Consider the following 22,015-nt stretch of genomic DNA (forward strand, 5'->3'; position numbering starts at 1 on the left):
ATATGAACAAAATAATTTTTCACATGGACCAATCTATCACCTAAAAGTTAACAATACAAATAACATTAATTTCGTTGATTGAATCACTGAGAAATTCAACGATAAAGACTGAAATAAAAAAAAATAAACCTCAAACAATGCTTGAGCAATATTTTAGGGAGGCAAGTGATAATTTTTGAAGAGGGTAAGTAATAATTTTCCCCACCTTATAGCTAAGAGGTACTAATGCATTATTGATTTTTGTGAGGGTATCTTTTAAACGTAGATCCATCTTTGAGTATATAAGTTTTTTTTTAAAATTTAAATTCATCGTATAACTTGGCAAAAAATTTGGGGGTGGGGGGACATGTGAGGTTAACTTATTTAATAGCACAAATTTATGAGACTTATCTCTCAATTAAGCATAGTGTCTTTGCTTCCCAAAATTGCCTTTGTCTCTTCTTTTTCCCAAGTCTCATCAGCATCACCCCTTTGGTCCTTCATCAACTTGTCTAGGGAGCACATCCACAGGCAAAATGTCAATAGAGAAAGCAACGCTTGTGCTGACATTATGCCAAAATCTAGTCATAGTTCTGGCTTTAAAGCCATCGTCCTCCTGCACGCTCCTCCAGAAATGTCATCAATTCTTTTGGAAGACTTGGCTTGCAGTGCTTAGCTCTTTTCTGTTTGATTTTCTTCCTAAGCTTTGGCTTGCCTATGTTATTCCAAAATATTAAAAATAAACCTTTTGCCTGTATAAGACTTGGACTTTTTTGTTTGTTGTTGGAAAAAAGGGAGAGAACATGCATCTAATTTGTAGTAAGTAAACACTGTCAAAGGAACACATGTCTTTTTCTATATATATATATATAAGAAAAAACACGAACTTAGATTTAATGAATGGCTTACGTCCACTAACTTAACAAGCATTTTAATTATAACTATTAGATTTTATTAAAACTTGAAAATGATTAAGATACATTTTTTAAAAAAATTTAAAACAACTCATATAATCAGAACACTTGTTATATGCTTTGTCTCCTTTGAAAATTTGGTACTTTCTATGTATTATATGAAAAATTTCTTATAGTAGTTTAATTAAATTAAATGAATGCACTTATACCATGTTTGGTATGATAGAATAGGGGCAATGGAATGTGAATAAGAGTAAAAATGACCTATTATTTTATTTGGTGTATAGTAATAGTCATTCAAAATTTCAAATGAAATGATCCATTACCTCATCTGAAGTAATCTCCATTCCATCAATAGACCTAGGAAATGGGTCCATTCCATGGGAGTGGGTCACTCAAGACAATGCAAATCCAAGTAACACGCATCTCAAATGTTGCATTAAGATCACACTTTCAAAGGACTGTTCTATGTGGCCCAAAAGAAAGAAAGATCTTTTGTAAAATCAAACAATAAATTTTGGGCCTTGGCCCTCCCTTTTAACAAAAACTTTAAATCAAAACAATGTCAAGACCATATTCAATGGTGTGGCAGTGGGATACTTTTAATATTAAAAAGCCAACAATAAAAAGTAAAAAGGAGCTCAAATAGTTTATTTTTCTGGACAGGATGGTGTCTTAAAGCCCAATTTATTGGGCTGAACTTGTCCATATGCTTTTCATATTTGACCAAAAACCCAACACATTTCGGACTCTTCGTGTTATTCCCTCCTGATGTGGGTCAAGTTGGAACATTAGGATTGAAATGGCAAAAAGCCTCATTTATTCGATAATAATTGAGATGCGTGTTCTGAAGAAAGAGAGTCGAGATACACCAAATTATTGTATTTTATTACGTAGTTATTTGTTTCAATCTTTGTATCAAATAGTATATGTATATATGTTGCGTTTATGAAATTAATTGGTATCAAAAACTCTGGGGAAAATAAATTAATATTAAAATTTAATTATAAACTTATTGGAAGGGGCCAACCTTTTTCCTTCAATATTATTGTAGAAAGCATTAGTCTCTGCTACCGAGAGGTATCCTGATCCTCCTTGTATCTTACAAAAGTGGAAGATTTTTTTTTTTTTAAGTAGGGGAAAATAACAAAAGCCTGAGTCATCAAACCATTTTCCAAATTTTGTTGACGGTCAATGTATAACCGATGCATTATAAAATATATATAGAAGAACACTCCAAGATGAAATGATCATCAAATATATAATACCGACCCTCTTTTTCTGGCATTCTGTGTTTAATTACTTTTTTAAGAAAAGATTTTGTTGATTCCATCAACGTCAAAATGTGCATGATCTTCATTATATAGTATAAATAATAGAGAAATCTAGATTGTCGACTGATTCAATATGTTATAGAAAGGTCCACTAGGCTTCCGTCGCATCACCATCTTGATTGATAAATATATAAATTTAGGGTACTTTTTTTTAACGAAAAAATTTAGGTTAATATTTTGTTAATTATCTCATTTGATCGATCCAACTCATTGATCAAGAACTATCAAAATTTATTCGAGCAGTGATTCGTGAATATGCTGAGACCACGACCTATCTTGCATTGTTGATAATTTTGCTTTCTTGCAAACAAAGCCAAGGAAATTAACACTATATGATAATAAAGCAAATATATATATGCACATACACATGTTCATTAAAATCAAGGAGAAAATTCAATTAATAGAAGACAAGGCAATTGGGTAGTACTCGTGTTATTGTCTCTCGTTTCCTTATTTTTGTCCTTGTCTTGGTGATACTATTCTTCTTGTAATTTTCTTGCAGTGGCCAAGTCGGAAACGACAATCTCTAATCGTGCGTTAGTTAATTAAGGCCTTTTCCTATTTAACTAAGCCATGGTTAGAACATTTTAATTCTATCATTATATTTTTTTTGCCAAATTCATTATATTATAGATATATGCCCCAGTACAACAGAATCCGAGAATAAATTTAAATAACTTGAAAAAACAGAGAGACCGATTCTGGGTTGTGTTGTGTATGTCTGCCATTCCTCACAACCATCCAATTACGAGCACGAGCACTACTCATTGTCCTACGTACATTAGAAATCGGCGAGTATATTATAATTATTCAGGAAAAAAACCGAGTATCTAGAGGAAGCACGAGCTGTAGAATTAATTTTATTGCAGATTAATAATAATAGTAATAAATTATTGTAAACAAATTACATTATTTTTTATTTATAAGTTATGAACAATACAGTCACCTCAAACGCTTAAACTATGTAATTAATACACAAGGAAACGCGTTAATCTAATAAAATGTTGTTTTGTTAAAACCGTATAAAATAATCCGTTCGAGTTGGACCTTTTTGAAGAAACATATATGTAACTGTATAATATAGTTTTTGTGTGTGTGTGTGCGTGTGTGACTGTTAATAACTCGAAAAGAGATACTGAAGGGGTCAAGAAATAGTTAATAACTCGAAAGGAAGCTGCGAGAAACAGTGATACTTATAGAAGTTAGTTAATATTTAATAGCTCGGCAACGCTGTCTCTTTTACATGGAAAAGTAGGGAGTCGAGTCTCTTAGTATTGGTATAGAAAACAACAAATTCATCGATCGACGACGACGACGACCTGAATCAGAATCATGGAAAACATACACAGTACTTACTAGTGTATTCACTGAAGCGGTAATGCTAATACACATGTACATTATTAAATCAATTAATTAATCATTCCCAGCATATCAATCAGTTTCTAACATTGAGATTATAATATTAATTAGCACTTAATTTCTGATCCAGACAACTAAGATCACGCCCATAATTAATATTACATCTATATATATATATATATATATATATGAGAGTATAATACAAACAGGAGCAATGTAATCTAGTTAAAGTTAATTGTTTCGTAATCAAGTTGACGGACATGCATATAAGGTTAAATGGAAGTATATATATGATACACAGTAATTAACCAAACTGCTTGGTGCAAAGTGGTGAGAGACAAGACAAGTATATAAGCCACAAATTAAAAAGGATGACATCCACCACTTTTAAGCAAAGCAGAGGGAAGGTTCCTGCTTGTTTCCTCCCAAGTGATTTGATCTCTCAGTTGGTAGTCACACTCTAATTTTCTCCCTTGGTTTTCCAATCACTTGGAGATCACTCTCTGATGTCATTCCCAGCTAAATATGCAAGCTAGATCTCTCTCTCTCTCTCTCCCCCCCTCTCTCCCCCCCCCCCACACACACACACAAATGCGATGCCCCTTACGTAGTAAATTAATTGGCTTTTGTGAAACTCTCAAGATCGAGCTAAAAGAAAATTACCCCATCGAGTTTAATTATTCTTGCATGCCGAGGAGCCTTTTTGATCCTTGCGAACCATGTCGGGGCTCTTACTCTATAACTAGATACACTTGCATGTATATGTATGTGCATCCTTAGATTAGTTGTTGATGCAGCAACGAAATAAATAAATATTATAATTATGGCACACGCAATTAATTAATATAATATTACTCTGCGCGCGCGCGCGCGAGAAAGGGAGAGTAATTGATATTTCAAACATTATATTGGGAAGTTCATGCATGCATTGTATATGCATATATAGGGTCTTCATGATCTTGACTCTTGTAGGTTTTAGGATTAATCCAAATCAAATTTAGTTGACAGATGTAGTGGTTTAATACTCTTTTTCAAAAATTCAACAACTTCTGTGTAATTGTCATGAATCATTATTTTCATTCACTTGAGCTTGCAAAACTAATCTTTATTTAATTTCTTATATTAGATATATTTAATGATAGTATTCTCTATCAAAATAACTTAAGTTTGATTAAATACTTCTTGAATTTATATATTTATGATCTATTTTCTAATCTTTCGATATGTGACTTCTTTTATATTCTAATATTCTCTTTATTACTTTTTTTTCTTTTTTTTCTTTATCTAGGCTTGTACTTTTTTTAGTTTCAAAGACCTCAAGTTTATTCAATTTCTTGTTCTTCTCCTTCTACTTCTCTCTTTTTTTTTCTTTTTTTTTTAATCTCTAGTTGCATTTTCATTTTTTTTTCATTCTTTTCTTTATTTTTGGTCTCCCAATCAAATGGTTCTAACACATATTAGATTTTTTATATTATGTATGCTTAAAGATAGTATACTCTATTAAAATAGTTTAAACTATTTAGTTAGATACTTTCTAAACTTATATTTTCATAATCCATCTTCTAATATTTAGATATAGGATTTCTTCTATATTCTAATAACCTTTATGTTGTGTTTTCTCTCCTTAAGAACACATATCAACTAGTCAAGGCGCGTTTTTAGTTTAGTGTTGAAACAAGATAACTTGGACGGTAATTATTAATAATTAATTATCATTTCGAGCGTCTTAAAAATGTGTCCACATCTGCTGTCTAGAAGTTTTGGTATAATATATATGAACATAGATACAGATAGGTTCGGTAAAAGCTTGTGTATGAATAAATAAATGATTCTGTCTTTCAAATATTGATAACTCTATGTATTTACACCCAGAAATGAAATAATATTAATAAAGGATCCAAAATATAGGTTTAGTTTACCTAACCGCATAAAAACCAGGGAAGTCGATCGCGTAAAGGAATTAACTCAATAACATCTATCGAAAACTGACAACACTTGTCAAATTTACCCCCTTTTAACTTTAAAGATAACAATTTCAAGATGATCAACTAATTAACTACTCATAGTATTTAATTGCACGCAAAAAATTTAAAAAAAAATAATACCCTAAATTCTATCAAATAGCAGGGCTTATATACATGTTTCAGATTACAAAAAAAATAGTCATATTTTGGACTAAAGAGAGTGATTAACAAGTGGAGCGATTCATGAATAATTAATCACATTGGGAACTGTTTGTATGCAAAGAAGAGTATCATAGGATTGCATTAAATCAAAACATTTATATATTTGTCGAAAACAGGAGTAATCATCTAGAAATTAAACTGGGGAATAATTTATTAAAAGGCATTGCAAGAGTGTTATATACACATACATGTATGTATTCTTAAGCCTTACATATGCTATCAGTTTGATAACTTCATTCATCTATTTTTTTATTGCGACTTACAAAATATTTATTAAAATAAACCTGATCACTAGTAGAGAGAGAATATACTGTTATGTGCTATCAGGAAATACAAATCAGGGGTTGCGTGCGTAAAGGGAAGGTGGATGAAAAATACAAGAGAAGCTAACGGGAGACAAACGAGAATAAAGAAGAGATATAAATAATCAATGCCGATAATATAAATATTTTTTTGTCTTGTAGTACATAGAGTGAGATGAATTGAATCCTCAGCCGGCTCTTCCACAATTAAAACCCTCCTAGTTATAACCAAACCTATCAAAAGACTTTTCAAGCTTAATTTGTCTATTCCTCCACCTTTCTTCTATATTAATAAACACAGACCCTTCCCTCTCCTTCTCTCCCTCTCCCTCTCCCTCTCCCTCTCTGAGCAAGCCAGCATGGAGTTCAGATACCCAGAAGAGTCAAAGAGCTGGAGCGAAGAAAGCGATGATCGATCGAGCAAAATGATGAAAGAGGAAGTGGAAGATCCTACGAGTGTGTGTTTTGCAAGAGAGGATTCACCACAGCGCAAGCTCTTGGAGGCCACATGAATATTCACAGGAAAGATAAAGTAGCCAAGTCGTCCAGTACGAAGCCCACTTTTCCTGCAGCTTCCACTTCAACCAAACTCTATGACCACGAAACCGACCATGCAATTTCAAGCTTTCCACCTGGGAATTACTTTTCTACTGAGCTAGATCAAAACAGTAATTATAATTACCCTCCGTCCCAATTTCCTTTTGCTGCTGCACAGTACAGTGGCCAAAAGGATCGGGACGTGTTCGGAGGAGATAATTGGAGGACGGGTTTGAGTTTGTCCAATATGCGTGATGATAAAGAGAAGATAGAAGGTAGCAGTGAAGATGATGCTCTGGATTTGGAGCTTCGATTGGGCTATCATTCTTGACATGCATATATATTCTACTTCTACCCTTCAAATCAAGAGTATATAATCCGGAGAGTGGTTAACTGGTTATACCTATATATATTTATAAGTGTTCAGCTTCAAATCTGTCACGCCTATGTCTGGTTTCTGAAATCAATTGAAGGCAAAGGCCAGGAGAAGACGGTATATATATATATATATATATAAGCTAGCACGTCTGTCTCCTTGATTACTGCATGCAATTGTATAGAGATGGCCTGGAGGTTAGAAGCCGTTGAGCGATTTGCCTAAAGCTGGTTTAGGGCTTTTTCCTTGATGATGATCCGATGATGAAGGTACTCATCAATATATATTCAAATTTGTCCGCATAAATATAATCCTTGTAGCTAGCTTGGTGTTCTATCGATCCATTACAAATTCTTTTATGTTTCTTCATTGCTCCTCTTTCTCTTCCCTCCCTTCCTCTCTCTGGTTCAATTTCTGTATGCATTAGCTTCCTGCTGAAGACAATGGCTGATCCTATTGTCTGCTTATACGGTTTTGGAGGTTTATGACTCAGCTATATTATGATGCTTGATTTATTTGTCCTTACTACGAATCTGCCTTTTCAGTGTATTGAATGTATTTATAGCATAATTGAGAGTAATTTTCAAAATTTACGAATAAGTGTGGCTGCTGATTTGCTATATCTGCTTTTGCTATTTTCTGGATATAAGTGCGTGTGTGTGACTAAAATGTTATTTAATTAGTTTTTGACATACACAAGCTTAATTCCTACTATGAAAATGGTTTTGCATTATATACCTAATAATTGCGTACACGTATAAATTTTTTTTTTTTTTTACGAGCAAAGAAGGAAACTTATCATTAAACATAGGCAAAGAGAAAATATAATCAACTGCATACTCCTGCATGATGTCCTTAAGCATTTTTGTGAGTTAAATCGAGGTTCTGACCACCAAACCAGACATGCTCTTGCATTTTTATTTGTGTTATATCCTCACTTACATTGTCTGCAAGCTTTGGATATGTATCCAACAAGCTTCTAAATAGCATTTGTACATGCTTCAGTAGTATGTGGTCATGATTGTTAAAATGAACTTGTGCCAATTGCAAATTCATGTATTTTGGAGAGAAATATTGCTTTCCTTGGATTTTCATATGACATGTGTCATTCTCAAGAAAATGCATTGCAGCCACACGGTCTAATTAGGACTTTGTGTTTGGCTGCTTCTATTTGGTCAGAGTTGGATTTTTAGAGAATGAATTAATGGTACCAATTCTTAATTGATGATATTTATACATGTCCACGCTCGTACACACTCACACAAACTGTAAATAGGGACGTACCTAGGTTCAATAGTGGGGGTCAAAAGAAAAAAAATTACCCAGAATGATCCTTAATAATTTTAGTTGTCCTCTTCAAAAAATTTCATTTGCCCCCTCATTCCAAAAAATTTTATTTTCCCTCTCAATTCAAAAAATTTCACTTGTTTAATTGTGCCGAGAAAGTTGAGATTAAATAAATAATCTTGAGGTTTGAAAATCATCTGGTAGTAAAGAATAGCCATAATGGCTTCTAACTGTTGTTCAACTATATGGATCTAGATCTAAACTTTTAATCTTGTAAAAAGAGTCAGATCTATGAGCTTGATGTATTATCTCAAATTTTATATGTCTTGTAACCTTAGATAGAAATAGTTTTAAAATGAAAAAACAATAATTAAAAAATGTTTATATAAAATTTTATCACAAAAAAATTTCTACCATAAAAACGAGAGGTACATAGATTTTATTTAATGAAACTAAAAAATTGATTCTAATAAATATAAAAATGTTAATAAAAAGAGATTTTATAATGGAATGTTTTATGGGTTGTTTTTTAGTATTTAATTTTATTAACTTAAGTATACCCTAAAATATGTTAATATTTATTTTGGGTATAAATCATCCGCCCCACCTCGGGGGGTTGGAATATACAGAAAAGCAACATTTTGTTGGAAGAAGGTCAGAAATGTCACCCTCTGGTGATAATATATAAGTTTGTATATGGGAAGACTGGCTAGATTCTCTTTTTTCAATTATATGAAAACAATTGTCTTATAACTACTACAATATAGACTAATTATATTATTAGTTATAGCTTAATTAATCATTGTTTTGAAGAAGGAAGAGAAAAAAGTAAGAAGGAGACGGTTACAATCACAACTAAATAGAGATATAAAAAGATTGAGCAGGCCGCGGACGGAGGCATATATATTTGATGCTTGTTTCTAACGCATGTCGCATCCTCACCAACTAGTCTTACGTACGTCGGCCACTTTCATATTCTAAACGTTGATATGCATCTTTTTTCCTTTCAAACGTTAGTATAATTATAAAGAGTAGTTGCTATATAACTAACCGGTCCCCAGCAAGAAGATTTATATCTCTATTGCTTGGTCTTCAACTTGGCTTTGGTTGGTTAGTCCGTTTTGTATTTGTGCTTACAATAATTTGACTAAGACAAGCCATCACGAGAATATATACCCCCGAAGCAAAAATAATGGGGCAGGTCCACGTACATATCTCCATAAACAAGAGCGAAATGTGACAGCTTTCCACCGGAAGCTTATGAATCAAGATACTGTGATTTTTTATTTTTTTAAAATAAAAGAAGAATTAATGTATATAAACGACAAAAAATTATTGATTCGTCCACTTATATATTTAAAACTAAACTAGAGTACGACGTATTTGGTTTGTAGGAAAAGTGATTGATGGAGAGGGAAAAGATGAACGATTGATGCCCAAATTATCTTGTCTGCTTCACATGAATTTAATTATTACAACTTCCATATTCCTTTTCCATCAAATAACCCTTGCGGGAAATTTTTCCATTAGTGAAGTATGCAAAGGATGATATTGTATTTGTACATTATGGAATAGAGAGTGTAAAGTCAAAATTGCCCTTGCACATAATCACTATCATGTCTGCTTTCAATTCCTATCTTATTTATACTTTAGCAACTATATATCAATGCAAAAATAGTCCTGCGTTGTATACAGCATAGTCTTATTGTGATGAAAACAAATATGAAGTGGGAATTGGAGGGAAGATGAGAGGAGGAGGAGGATGAAGTAAGAAGGGATGAAGGGTGACGTAGGTGTTGATGTGAGAGAAGGATAGCAGAGATTCCTTCGTCTGCAAAAGTATGTGTGTGATTGGAGGGGGAGACACGAGATGTCCAATTAAAATGAAGCCAAAAAGGGAAGGGTAGCTTTTATGTGAAGGATTACACCCACCCACCTGCTGCAATCTTAAGCAACAAGTTTCTGCAACGAATGCATCGATCCTGACAAATCCTAATCCAAATAATTCCCCTGCCTTCAATTCCTCTCACGTTTCAGAATTGAGACCGCTCATCACCTCCATTTAATTCACTTGTTTCTCTCACTCACTGATGCCCACTGTAAAAAAAAAAAAACAATAAAATTTTATCAAAATATATAAATAACAATCAAGGTTTTTAAAATGTTATAATTTTTTTAAAATCTCTAGATATTTTTATGACATTAATAATTTTAAGTCAAATGAATAAATTGGCATTTGTTTAAAATAAAAAATGATAGGTTCACATGAAAAGTTATAATTTCTTATTCAATTATTACAATTTATAAAATAAAAGTTATTATGGCTAAAGCAAAAGCTACAACTAGTTATTTTCAGAACTTGAACTTTAATAATTAAATAAATTTTATATGAGAAATTATGATTTCTTATTTAATTATTACAATTCACGTAATAAAAGTTATGATTGTCTAAACAAATTATGATTTGTTATTTTTAGAATTTGAACTTTACTAATAAAAGAAATAACTTCGTGTGAAAAGTTGTAATTTTTTGTTCAACATTTACAATTTACATAATCAAAGTTGCAATTGTATAAATAAAAATTGTCATTAGAATTAGTTATTTACAGAACTTGTTTATCGATCATAAAAGAAATTTCACATGAAAAATTATGATTTTTTATTTCATTTTTACAATTCATATAATGAAGGTTGTGATTGAAAAAATGTAGCTAAGCCCGTTAATTTTATTTTAAACAAAGGACAATTCAATCATTTAATCTAATATTAGTAATGTTAGAAAGATATCCAAGAATTTTAGAGAAATTATGACACTTTAAAGGACCTGATTATTGTTTATATATTTCAGTGAGATTTTATTGTCATTTTTTTCCTATAAAAAAAGCTTCATTTTTTAATTATTCTAAAGAAATAAATCTAGTTATCAACACAATAAAATCTATTTACTATCATTCAAGATACATTCTTTAAAAAAAAATAATACTAGCAACTTGCTTCCTCCCTTCTGTCCAAAACGTAAATAGTTTTTAACAATAATATGCATACTACTAAAATATTTTCATTCTTATGGAAATATATTATTTTTTATTTCTAGCTTTAGTTTCAATTTATGATAAATGAGAAATAAGGTCATAAATTCATAAATACAAGAATCTGGGTTAACAAATACAATGGTAAAATAAGTTTTTTTTTTTAACAAACGTCAAGTTGCTTGTATTTCTAATCAAGATCAGTTAAGAGAAAAATACTTGTATTTTGGATAAGGGAGAGTAAAACTCTAGATACAGTATGCTAAAAAATACAAATTCTTAGGTCCCTCTTGATGTGATGGAATTTGGAACATGTAATTGAAAATGAATATGGAATTAGGAAAATGTGACAGAAATGGAAAATTTACCAATTCTAATTCCACGAAAATTGTTGGAAATGGCTTCGATGATAAAATCTCAGTTTTCAGATTCCATGTTCCCTTTCTCTTTTTTTTTTTTTTTAACCCATTTCTCTTTTGTCTAGCTCAACCTCCCCGTTGAACCATGGTTTGTGACCCAACGGAGGTTTCAAATAGCTATGAACCCAGGCTTACACTTAACTTAGAGGGGTCCACCAGCGTTGGGGCTTAATGGTGGTTTTCGATGATGAAGGTGGATGTTGATCCAGTTTTTCCTTTTTCCATCGGAGATTCGGGTCGGCGGTGGTGGGGCGATGCTTTTACAAGTCCAGGTTTGTTTCTGGAACAAGTGTGTTTTGGTATTTTTAATATTATAATTATACATTTTAAATAAAAATAATATCATGATTTTATGAATATATCAAATATAGTTTTAAACCGCATATCTATATTCACTCCCCTATCTATTCTCATTCTATATTTATTTTCATTTTCAATTAAAGTTTCTTCCATCGTAACAAACAAGTCCTCTATAATTATTCATTATTTTTACATGTTAAAAATCAACTTGTAATTTTACATCAACTTAGAACGTTAAAATAATAATTTTTTAATGGAACTATAAAATTAATTTATTGCATAGAAATATATTAAAAATACAATAAAATAACTAACATCCACACAAAACATGTTTTTTTAAAAAAAAAATGTGCACGTATGTACCAGGTCGAATTGGGCCTTGTTTTATCCCAATCTAGCCTGAAGTGACCGGGTAAGATCCAATGCCTATCTACTTGGACTTCGGAAAGCTTCATACTTCAAAGTTCAAAGCCTTGGTCTGTCCAATTCTCTCAACAATGATCATTTATGGATCTGGCCTAATTTAACTCATCCAAGCTTCGTTGAACCCAATCCAAACCACCCTGCCACTATGCCAAATTGCCAATGATCGAATATTAAAATTTTTGAATAAATATAATTTTTAATCCTTATACTTTACTTGTTTTTAATTCTTATATTTTTTTTATATTTTAAGTCTCTACATTTATTTTTTAATTATTTTGGATCCTTCTTTGAGCAAAATATAGATATCTTAACAGGATTTAAAATAATAAAAAATAAAAGTATAAGAACCTAAAACACTAAAAAAAAATATAAAAACTAAAAGTAAAATGCTAGTAAAATATAAGGACCAAAAGCGATATTTATCCAAAAATTTTCAATAGTCAAATTTTTAACTGAAAGAAGCTTCAAATTTGACCATACAGTCACCGATAAATTGTAGCATTTTTTAAGTTGTTACAATTACTCTGTGCAGATTTGCATAAAAATTCAACGAAAATTCTTGTTTGAGTTTTACATTTTTACTGGCTAGAGGACAATTTCACCTCCCAACAAATTATTTCTCTAGATTTGGGCAAAATAAAAAAGAAATTAGTTCTCTAGATATGATTCTTCTGTATGAGCATTGAGCAGGTTGTGACTCAACTGCCAATCTACCCTTACAACTATGACGTTTTTTATGTTCATATAATTAAAGTTTTAAATTTCGATTTTCCCAACAAACGAGATTCCAGTTTTTCCAAAAAGGCAAAGTAGTGGGGAGAATGATAAATAAATTCTTTTAAAATAAAAAAATAACAATTTAATTTTGCAAAATGTGATAATAAAAGTGTAATTTTAAATAATTTCTTTAAGATTAAATTTATATGAAATTATTTTAGAATCCCTTTGCAATTTAAAAAGTGATTTTCTAAATAATTTTAATCATTGATGGAACAAAACTTGCAAATTTTTATTATCGAACTAGTAAATTATATAAAATTAATACTTTGCTGAATAAAGAAAATTGCCGATAGAAAATAAGAATTTTTTAAATTGTTTTAATCATGTGTGAAACTAAACTTGCAATTACTTATACCAAACTTATAAACTATATAAAATTAATGTCACACTTGCAACATTGCAAACGTGAAGTCAAACAGATATAGTAATGCCCCTCACAACTGCTGCCACTCTTTTCTTTTCGGCCAACATCCATCAACACTCATTCTATACCGTTCTGGGATTACCAAAGCTGTTACCATGTACTGGGCAGTAAACTTGAGTCACGTCTAAAAATGCGCACAACCGTTCTATCCATTACAGCAAAACATTAAAAGGCTCCTAGCTTTAATTGAGCGCACTATCACATGTTGGAATCTATTTTTGGAAAATCTTTACCTTAAAAATACTAACAAAAGCTGGCTCCACCCTTCCAAGTTTCAAAGATCCATGGTTCAATCAGAAAGAGGAGATAATATACAGCAAACTGAGTATGAACATTGCCCTTCGCGTTCAATATCTGTTTATATTATCAAAATCTTTATACAAACACAGCAGCGGATCTTACCATTAACGATAAATACAGTAAAATTAAGAACAGCACATTCTCAATCCCAATGCAGATGACAGTTACCTAGTGAGATAGTATACTATAAGAAAAACTACAACAAATGAGACCACAAGTGTGAACATTCTCCGGCTCGATTTTGTCTCGAATACCTGAAAGATGATACAAGATGATCAAAACCTTTATTCCAAGTTTCCAACCCTCATCCCTTTTATCCCCAACAACAGCGAGAACAAGAGAAGAGGAGGAGGAGAATTAACTAATGTGTATAAAGAGGAACTGAAAGAAGAATCAATCCTTCAAAAGGCATAACTGATTTCCAGAATAATACCATTTTAAATTTGTCCATAGTGCCTGAAAGGACTCCTCTTGATGCATCCATATCATTGCCCTAATTGAGCACCATAAAATCATGCCACAGCAGAACAAAGAAATAAACAGAGCAAACATCAAATTAAGTTTCATCTTCCAACAGTTGCAGCATACGCACCATTCGGTCCAGCATGCGGTTATGGTTATCCACCTCCTCATTTATATCACCTGACAACTGTTGCAATGTCGACCGTTAAAAAGTATAACTCCAGTTAATATTTAGTTAAAAATTCTTAAATCATGTACAAAAATGCATGCAAATCATATCATATCTGTATGAAATACAATATGACTTGCTATATGTTTAAACTTTTGAAAGGTCCTTAAAAACCAGATAGAGGGAAATCACATCCAAAATGGATAACGCCCCTCACTCCATATTGAATTGATGAACAAAATGAAACAAGTAGTCCAGTCAGCAGTGAAAAATAATAGACAAGCTCACAACTTTGAAACAAAGATTAAAAAAAAAAAAAAGATAACACCTCTGCAGCAGACACAAAAAAAAAAAAAAAAGAATTAAGACTAAAGGTACACAAAAGAGCTGAGATGATCACTGATAGCAGTAAATAAAAGTATGGCAAGATGATTGTCAAGAATTTTTCCGAAAGGTCAGAACGAAACTGGACAAGTTATGAACCAAGATAAACTTACTCTTTTTAGCAAATTGACTCTATCTTGCAATCCATCTAGTGCTCTTTCATTGTCATGTTCATCAATTTCATGGGAAGAGTATGAGGATGATGCCCTGATACCGCCCTCTTCAATGCCATCAAAAAGGGCAACCCTGTTGTTCCGGAGATCCCTGCAAGGATTTAAAAAGAAAACATAAAACCCACAATGGCCAGATAAGAAGCAAATTACATAAACAACATAAAGTTCCTTCTAGCTTGTTAAACCCTTGAACTGTTATAAACTGAACCAGTATCTCCATTTGAAAGTATTCCGTAAAAAGTATTTTTCTTGAAAACAAAAGTATAACCAACATATGACATGCCCCAAATCCAACAAAGATGCGCTCAGTTCTGTGAAATTTGGTTGACAGGCAGGACAGACAAGTACAATCGATGACTTCCAATATGTGCCTTACGCAGCTAGGCACTGTCCCATGGCATGTGCGGAAATTTATGGAAAGTGAAAAGTTGGACTACCAGGAACCAAAGTGCCATGGCATAGACCGTGGACAAAGACTAAGGCAGTGAAATCCTTAAAAAGGCAGTAAACAGTTGATTAATTGAGTTCAGTTGCAACCAGGGGAATAACGAGTTACCAGCTCACATATGGTTCTACAAGGATCAGATTAGAGGAACAGGACTGAATAAAAGAAATCAAGTCACCTAGTTGCACAATTACAGAAAGATTAACTGGAAGGTAAACTAAAAATTAAAAGAAGAAGAAGAAGAAAGTGATTTTGTAATGGCTCTTGTACATCAAAAACAGCTTGGCTATACAAATTAGACCACGGCACACAGAGAGAGAGAGAGAGAGAGCTTACACCGCATTTTTCTTCGACACTTTAGATCTATTTTAGTGAAACCTGAGCACATTTTAGCAACTACATCCTCATCCTAATTCCTGCTCATACCATAACAAGCTAGACCAACCAATTGAAACTAATTAAATCGAAGACATTTTCTTTATCGAGAAACAAACATCATCTTTACTATCAAGAATCGGCATGCAACCGATAGCCCAGTCATCAGATCAACAATGATTGGAGCAACAATAGGAAGATTCAAGGAACGGTGAATTTGGGAAGATAATCGACACTGACACTCTATCCAGATTCCACGAAACAGAATTTCAAAAGAACTAGAGTTATGAAATTGCTATTTGCCCATCAATAAAGGTAAAATTTGTAAAGCCGATATAAAATTGTCATGGGATTGAAATCCAAACCGTCTTAGCATGCCATAGCTACGGTCCAGGGATTTGAATCACCAATTGTTGCCCAATAAATCGAATAATAAAAAGTCTATTTCTAGAAATAAATCCACAGATTGATGTATCCAAAACAGGCCACCACTATAGATCGAATCTTCCAGAAAAGGATTACCCGAAAAATAAAGCTAAACATAAATCAGTAATTCACACCAACCTCCTAGCATTCATGGCTGACAACATCACCGATTTGATGAGCGCTCGCAATTACCCGATCGTCCGCTCTCTGTTTAGAAGAAAAGAATCTTCACATATAATTCACCGAAAATTCTCGCGGTGACAAAGAAATCAGAACGGAAAGCAATGGAGCGAAGAAGAAATGCACAACTCAGCGAATAATACAACAAACATGATGAACAAAAATCAGATCTGATAGATTCTTTAATGATGAAATGAAACTAAGAAGGAACAGGGAAATCCTGGCGCGAACGCTAACCTTAGTCCTTAGGAAGGGCATCCCAGAGTTCTCTCTTTCCGAGCAGCGCAAATGTGGCAGAGAAACAAAACGGACGGAGTAACGGAAAGTTATATAGAGTGCAAGCCCGGCGAGGGTTGCTGAAGTGGTGAAGAAAAAACGGAGCGGTGCGGTAATACAGGATTGCTTAACCCTTCTTTGCCTCTACTGGGCCCCATTAATGATTTCATCTGCACTGTTGGTCCGGCTTCATCCTCTTGATGGAGTGCATCCTTTAAACTGTGAAGCAGTGGAAATTGTTAAATTAGATTTAATAATTTAAATTTGATAATTTTAAAAAGTGCAGATTAATTTGCGTTGTTAAATTTTAATTGAAACAATTCAGATTTACAGTGAAAATACAATAGAGAAAAAAAAGTAGAAATTAAACCTTTTGACATAATAAAATAATAACAGTAATAATAATAAATTGATACTTAAATTCAATTTTTAAATCAGAAAACACAGAATGACATTGTCCTGATTTATTTGCATTTCGTAAAACACTATTTTTAATGACTTTTGAAATTTGAATAACGTGTCAAAAATTTCTTTTTTCTTTTTCCTTTTATTTGAACAAGGAGTGTCCGGAAGATGCCAGCCGCGATGACAAGAAGTACCAATCATTGTTTTTGTTCTGACTTTCACCTTATTTTAGCCAAGTTACCGTGCATATTCCCTGCCATGGCAATTTAATTTGTGTTAAGTAGCAAAAATCTCGTGATGTGGATTCCCCAAAGCAATCATTAGTGCCGTTTTTAAATTTAAGTTTCTGGGTACGCACAGCAGGCTTAAGATGGATTTGCTTTCGATGCTCTTTTTGGTGTTCAGCATCAAAACACTGCCGTTTGACAGTGTTTTTTTTTTTGGCTTTTTTAAACCACAAACTCATAATAATAATGAACAAATATTACTCTCTCTGTTAAAAAATATAAAATATTTTTAAAAAAATTGAATGTTTAAAAATGTAAAACATTTTTAATGTTTTAAAAAATAATTATTATTATTTTCAAAAGTATCCCTATTAATAATAACTTTATATTTATTGTAGGGTATTTAATAGAGATAAATATAAAAATATAAAAATATTTTTAAACGAAGGAAGTATAAAAATATTATTTTAATATTTAATAAACAAATGAATATATTTTCTTCTGTAAAATACAATCTTTTGCTACTGTTTGTTCTACAGTAAAAACAACAGCAACATCCTTTTAAAATAAAAAAAAAATGCTGACGTTTTCTTGTTCACTGCACAAGGCATACTCTAGTTAAGATGTTAAAATTAAATCTGAGTAGTTCAAATAAAAATTTTAGTATGAACAGTTTAGAATTATATTAAAAAAATAAAAAAAATTAAGTTAAAAGGTTTAAAATTGAAGTTGAGTCTAACAAAATGAGCTGGTTTTTCACATTGTAACAAATCAATATTTGAATTTCTATTAAGAGGAGTATTTATATTTAATACCCGACCATGCTTTAAATGATATTACCTCTCATAGATAGGCAACTGTAAAAAATCAATAAAATAAAATATTTTTTGGTTGCAATTCTAATTTTTTTAGTATAGTTATAAACTGTTTAGGCTAAAATTTATATGCGGATTGCTCAAGTTAAATTTTAATGAGTCAAATTATTCAAGTTCAATTTTGACATCTTAATATTGATTTGTTTATTAAATATTAAAATAATATTTTTATAATATTTATTTATTTATTATTATTATGAGTTTGTGGTCTAAAAAAACAAAAAAATAATAATAATAACACTGCCAAACGGCTGTGTGCTGAGCACCAAAACTGAGCTCGGCTTCAGACTAATTTGGATTGGAAGTGAAAGTGATAATAAACATACTGGATGATGAAATAAAAATAAGAATGGAAATTTCTGCTCTGAGAGGCGTGAATCGGGTGGACAATAAATTTGTCACTCATACTCAAAATTTTCTGAGTTTACTGCTTATATATTCAATTTTTACAGTTGCTTCTCTGCATTCATTCTGAAAAGTGAAAACAACTGCTTCACATTTTCATGTAAATGTCTATAGCTCTGCAGTTAACGGAAAGATTCTTTAGATTATGAACACAGAAGTTAGGAGGAAACAGATTAAAGTGACAGGAAAACTTATTAATCAGAGTTTGCTTTTCCTAACTTGCCGAAACCACAAACTTGTTTCAGTCACGAAAAATTATCGTTATGGGTAAAAAGTAGTTGCATCATAAATGATAAAATTGATGTTACTGTCGGGGGGAAAAAGCTTCACATAGACAATAACCACTATTTGGTTTTTCTGCTTCTCTTAAAAGGCGATTCAGTTTTATTTGCAATATTAGTTTTAAGTTAGAAACAATATTTCAATATGCATGTGTGAGCGTGTTTTAATGTTATTATTTTTAATGTATACTGGAGAGAAAGCATGCAAGAAAAGATAACAGAAAATCTTTTGGCTATAGTGATCATTCTGCGGTGTCATAACACTGATTAATCCATGGCTTAAGTAAAAGCTTTGAGTTAGAAATGGCTGAGAAATTTGGCAAACTTAAGCCATGTTAATCCCAAAATAAAACATTCCTTGTTGAAAAGCATTCATGGCATAATCAACTGTTATGTGAGCCAACTTGTATTTTAACCTAATGCCACATCCAATTCCAAAGCCTGACCCTGGCTTGCCCTTCCTCACTCCTGGATTTCCTGCAACATTCTTATTTTAATAAGATGGTCATCAGGCTCAGAAGATTTCCACCATATATAATGTATTAAGACTCACCTGGAACCTTGTGGCTACTCCTCAAATCAGATCCGCTGTCCAGAAAAACAACACCCTCTAATCTCTCGTTCTTTCCAAAGAAAAAAGGGTATGTCAATGAGATATAACAATCGCGAGGAATTAAGAATGAATACCCGGAGACTGGAGGAGAAAATAAACGGACAAAAGTAGTAGAAAGACATTAAATCATATACCAGTGGGAATGTCAATTCACCCCTAGAAACAAGACATGATTGTCCAGAACCAACAGCACCCTCACCGTAGCCTCGAACACTATCAGGGCCACCAATTGCAAATGCGAGATGAGGAGCTATGGATCCTACAATTGACCCACCCGTCACCCTATTAAACAGAATCGGAAGAATTAATAACGTTGATAATCAATACAAGGAGAACGTGTGTTGAACATGAAGAATGATTATATATTCATCACCTCGTGGAGAAAAACGTTGGCCCAATTTTGAGTCCTCTTGAAGCAACGATTTTGAACCGATTGAAGGTCATCAGGTTGGAATGGCATGGAATCCCTTGTTCCATTTGTAAACTCAACTGAATATGAGCTAACTTGTAGTTAGTGAGATGGAATTTTATTTGATTTTAATATATAGTGTTTGAGCTATGATAAAGATAACCTTACATAAGAAAATCGGTCGTTGGTTATTCGTTCATATTTAGATTCTTGCTTGACAACTATCATGTTGTCAAATGAATTTCCACTGCATTATAAGTGATAAAATGCAAGTTAAGAACAGTGAAACAGATTTGCATGAAGACTGAAATTAAAAAAATTAGAGCAACCTGAATGACACAGGAAAACCATCCAGGTCTCTGCTTATGGAGCGGCCACCATCATTCATGAAATGAATTTGCTGCATGGTGAAAACAAATAATGGAACTTTCAATTTAATTAGATGCACGAACTGACATGGAGTGCAATATAATGAAGTATAACATCATTAACTCCAAAAAAAACCTTAAAATTCACGCTGGTTGTAGTGCTCCAATTAGAGCTTGCAGAGGATTCATCCATATAGTCAAAGCCTATAGACAACTTGGACGACCTGACATCTCCACTTGAAGAATGAGAAAATTTGTGCGTGGGAATTCCATGGATCCCAACCTCAGGCGAAATTACATGCTGAGCATTTGAATAAAAGATGTTATAATTTTAGTAATTAATCCAGACCTGAGTCAGACAAAGAAGTGAATGCAAATTAAATAATTAAAATAACCTGAAGGGTTATACAAGGCTGGCCTATATACAGGGGAAGAGGCCTCCTAAATGCTATCAAGAGGTTTGAATCATGCAGGCCTTTGTGCAATGACACGTCAAGCGTTTCGCTTCTGCCAAATAGGTTATTGTGCTTCACACAGAATCTGCAATAAATCAACCAAACCAACTGGTTCCTCGCTGATGGAAATAAGGGAGAAGCGAAATCTGGCATATAAACACGTTGTTCATAGCAAAGAACTAAACCAAATTCCATGTACCTGCCGATAGCCATAGAAAACGGACTAGCAGCACACGTAGCACTGCGTCAGATATGGACAAATTAGCCATCGGCATTTAATAACTAAAGCCAGAGATTAATTTGAAGCGAAAAGCAGTGAAGAACATGGAAACCTGAGGGGAGGGAGAGTACGAGAACAGCATAGCTTTTTTAAGAAATTAACTCTAATTTCGAGTTTTGCTGTTTTGCACGCAAAAATCACCGTTTGTTGGTAATATAGAAGACAAATGAAAAATTGTTCAGTGAAGCAATGATCTAGTGGGTTATTAATATCGAACCTTTGTCAACGTGAATGCTCTTGTGAGCTCCCATTTCTGATCGCGGGGATTACATTATCGACGACTGCAATAACGAGGGGTTAAAGAAGAGGAATAGTTTCGTATTTTGGTGGGAAAATGAATTCATACATGTCACCCATTAACAAGAGAGAAAGAGAAGGTTCCAAGCTTCCAAGCTTTGACATTCCTTGATTGACAGAAACTAGAAGTTTGTCATCACTTTGCCTCCTTTTTCATATATTCCTGTATACTTTATTGTTCTCTGGCGGAGTTTTTATTCCGTACTTGACCATCTGATTTGTAAATAATTCTCTGTGTTTATCTTTTAAAGTTCCGTACTTGATAAAATTTGATTTCTCAGCCAGCTTCGGGAAGCAAACGAGAAAAGATACAGTCTTTTAGTTATTCAACATTACTTAGTATTTCAGTTGTTTTTGTTTGGAAATTCCAAAAATCTGTTAATCTATACAATATTTTCTTATTTTTATTTTTCATTCTATTCTAGCATTTGAAAATTTAGGCATACATACTTTTGACTTTTGGTTCAAAGCACGGGCAATTTTTTTTTAATGAAAAAAAAAAAAACGGGAGAGTTAAAAAGGAAACCCGTATGTGTATTATTAATTTATCATCAATAT

The 22,015-nt window shown here is 32.6% G+C and overlaps 3 protein-coding genes across 3 annotated transcripts; 1 reads left to right on the top strand and 2 right to left on the bottom strand.

Moving 5' to 3' along the window:
* Positions 1-6,347: 6,347 nt before the first annotated feature.
* LOC129296398 (uncharacterized) lies at positions 6,348-7,321 on the top strand. The gene has a single exon (XM_054935008.1). It carries the CDS (start codon positions 6,583-6,585, stop codon positions 6,940-6,942), a length of 360 nt encoding a protein of 119 aa, XP_054790983.1. The 5' UTR covers positions 6,348-6,582; the 3' UTR covers positions 6,943-7,321.
* Positions 7,322-13,964: 6,643 nt separating this feature from the next.
* LOC129322006 (bet1-like SNARE 1-1) lies at positions 13,965-16,972 on the bottom strand. The gene is made up of 6 exons (XM_054968039.1): positions 16,804-16,972; positions 16,525-16,593; positions 15,081-15,231; positions 14,545-14,601; positions 14,386-14,445; positions 13,965-14,206 (listed from the first exon to the last, which is right to left on the bottom strand). Exons 2-6 carry the CDS (start codon positions 16,548-16,550, stop codon positions 14,117-14,119), a joined length of 384 nt encoding a protein of 127 aa, XP_054824014.1. The 5' UTR covers positions 16,551-16,593; positions 16,804-16,972; the 3' UTR covers positions 13,965-14,116.
* Positions 16,973-19,252: 2,280 nt separating this feature from the next.
* LOC129304845 (outer envelope protein 39, chloroplastic-like) lies at positions 19,253-21,468 on the bottom strand. Its single transcript, XM_054944671.1, has 11 exons — positions 21,378-21,468; positions 21,213-21,279; positions 21,080-21,121; positions 20,821-20,965; positions 20,562-20,726; positions 20,387-20,457; positions 20,226-20,304; positions 20,022-20,137; positions 19,783-19,930; positions 19,589-19,658; positions 19,253-19,512 (listed from the first exon to the last, which is right to left on the bottom strand). The coding sequence occupies exons 1-11, from the start codon at positions 21,409-21,411 to the stop codon at positions 19,361-19,363; spliced, it is 1,089 nt and encodes a 362-aa protein (XP_054800646.1). The 5' UTR covers positions 21,412-21,468; the 3' UTR covers positions 19,253-19,360.
* Between the last annotated feature and the right edge of the window lie 547 nt (positions 21,469-22,015).

This window comes from Prosopis cineraria, unplaced genomic scaffold, assembly GCF_029017545.1.
Source record: "Prosopis cineraria cultivar Desert tree isolate PC_DT_omini unplaced genomic scaffold, ASM2901754v1 PC1, whole genome shotgun sequence".
Lineage (NCBI taxonomy): Eukaryota > Viridiplantae > Streptophyta > Magnoliopsida > Fabales > Fabaceae > Prosopis > Prosopis cineraria.

Excerpts from the sequence above, each read along its gene's own strand:
- LOC129296398 (XM_054935008.1), top strand. The coding sequence starts at position 6,583 with ATGAATATTCACAGGAAAGATAAAGTAGCCAAGTCGTCCAGTACGAAG.
- LOC129304845 (XM_054944671.1), bottom strand. The coding sequence starts at position 21,411 with ATGGGAGCTCACAAGAGCATTCACGTTGACAAAG. Across the intron at positions 20,458-20,561 it reads CAACCAGCGTGAATTTTAAG|CAAATTCATTTCATGAATGA; the intron begins GTTTTTTTTGGA and ends TTCACCATGCAG. Across the intron at positions 19,931-20,021 it reads CCAACGTTTTTCTCCACGAG|GGTGACGGGTGGGTCAATTG; the intron begins GTGATGAATATA and ends TCTGTTTAATAG.
- LOC129322006 (XM_054968039.1), bottom strand. The coding sequence starts at position 16,550 with ATGTTGTCAGCCATGAATGCTAGGAG. Across the intron at positions 14,602-15,080 it reads GAGTCAATTTGCTAAAAAGA|TTGTCAGGTGATATAAATGA; the intron begins GTAAGTTTATCT and ends ACATTGCAACAG. Across the intron at positions 14,207-14,385 it reads CTATGGACAAATTTAAAATG|GTATTCGAGACAAAATCGAG; the intron begins GTATTATTCTGG and ends ATCATCTTTCAG.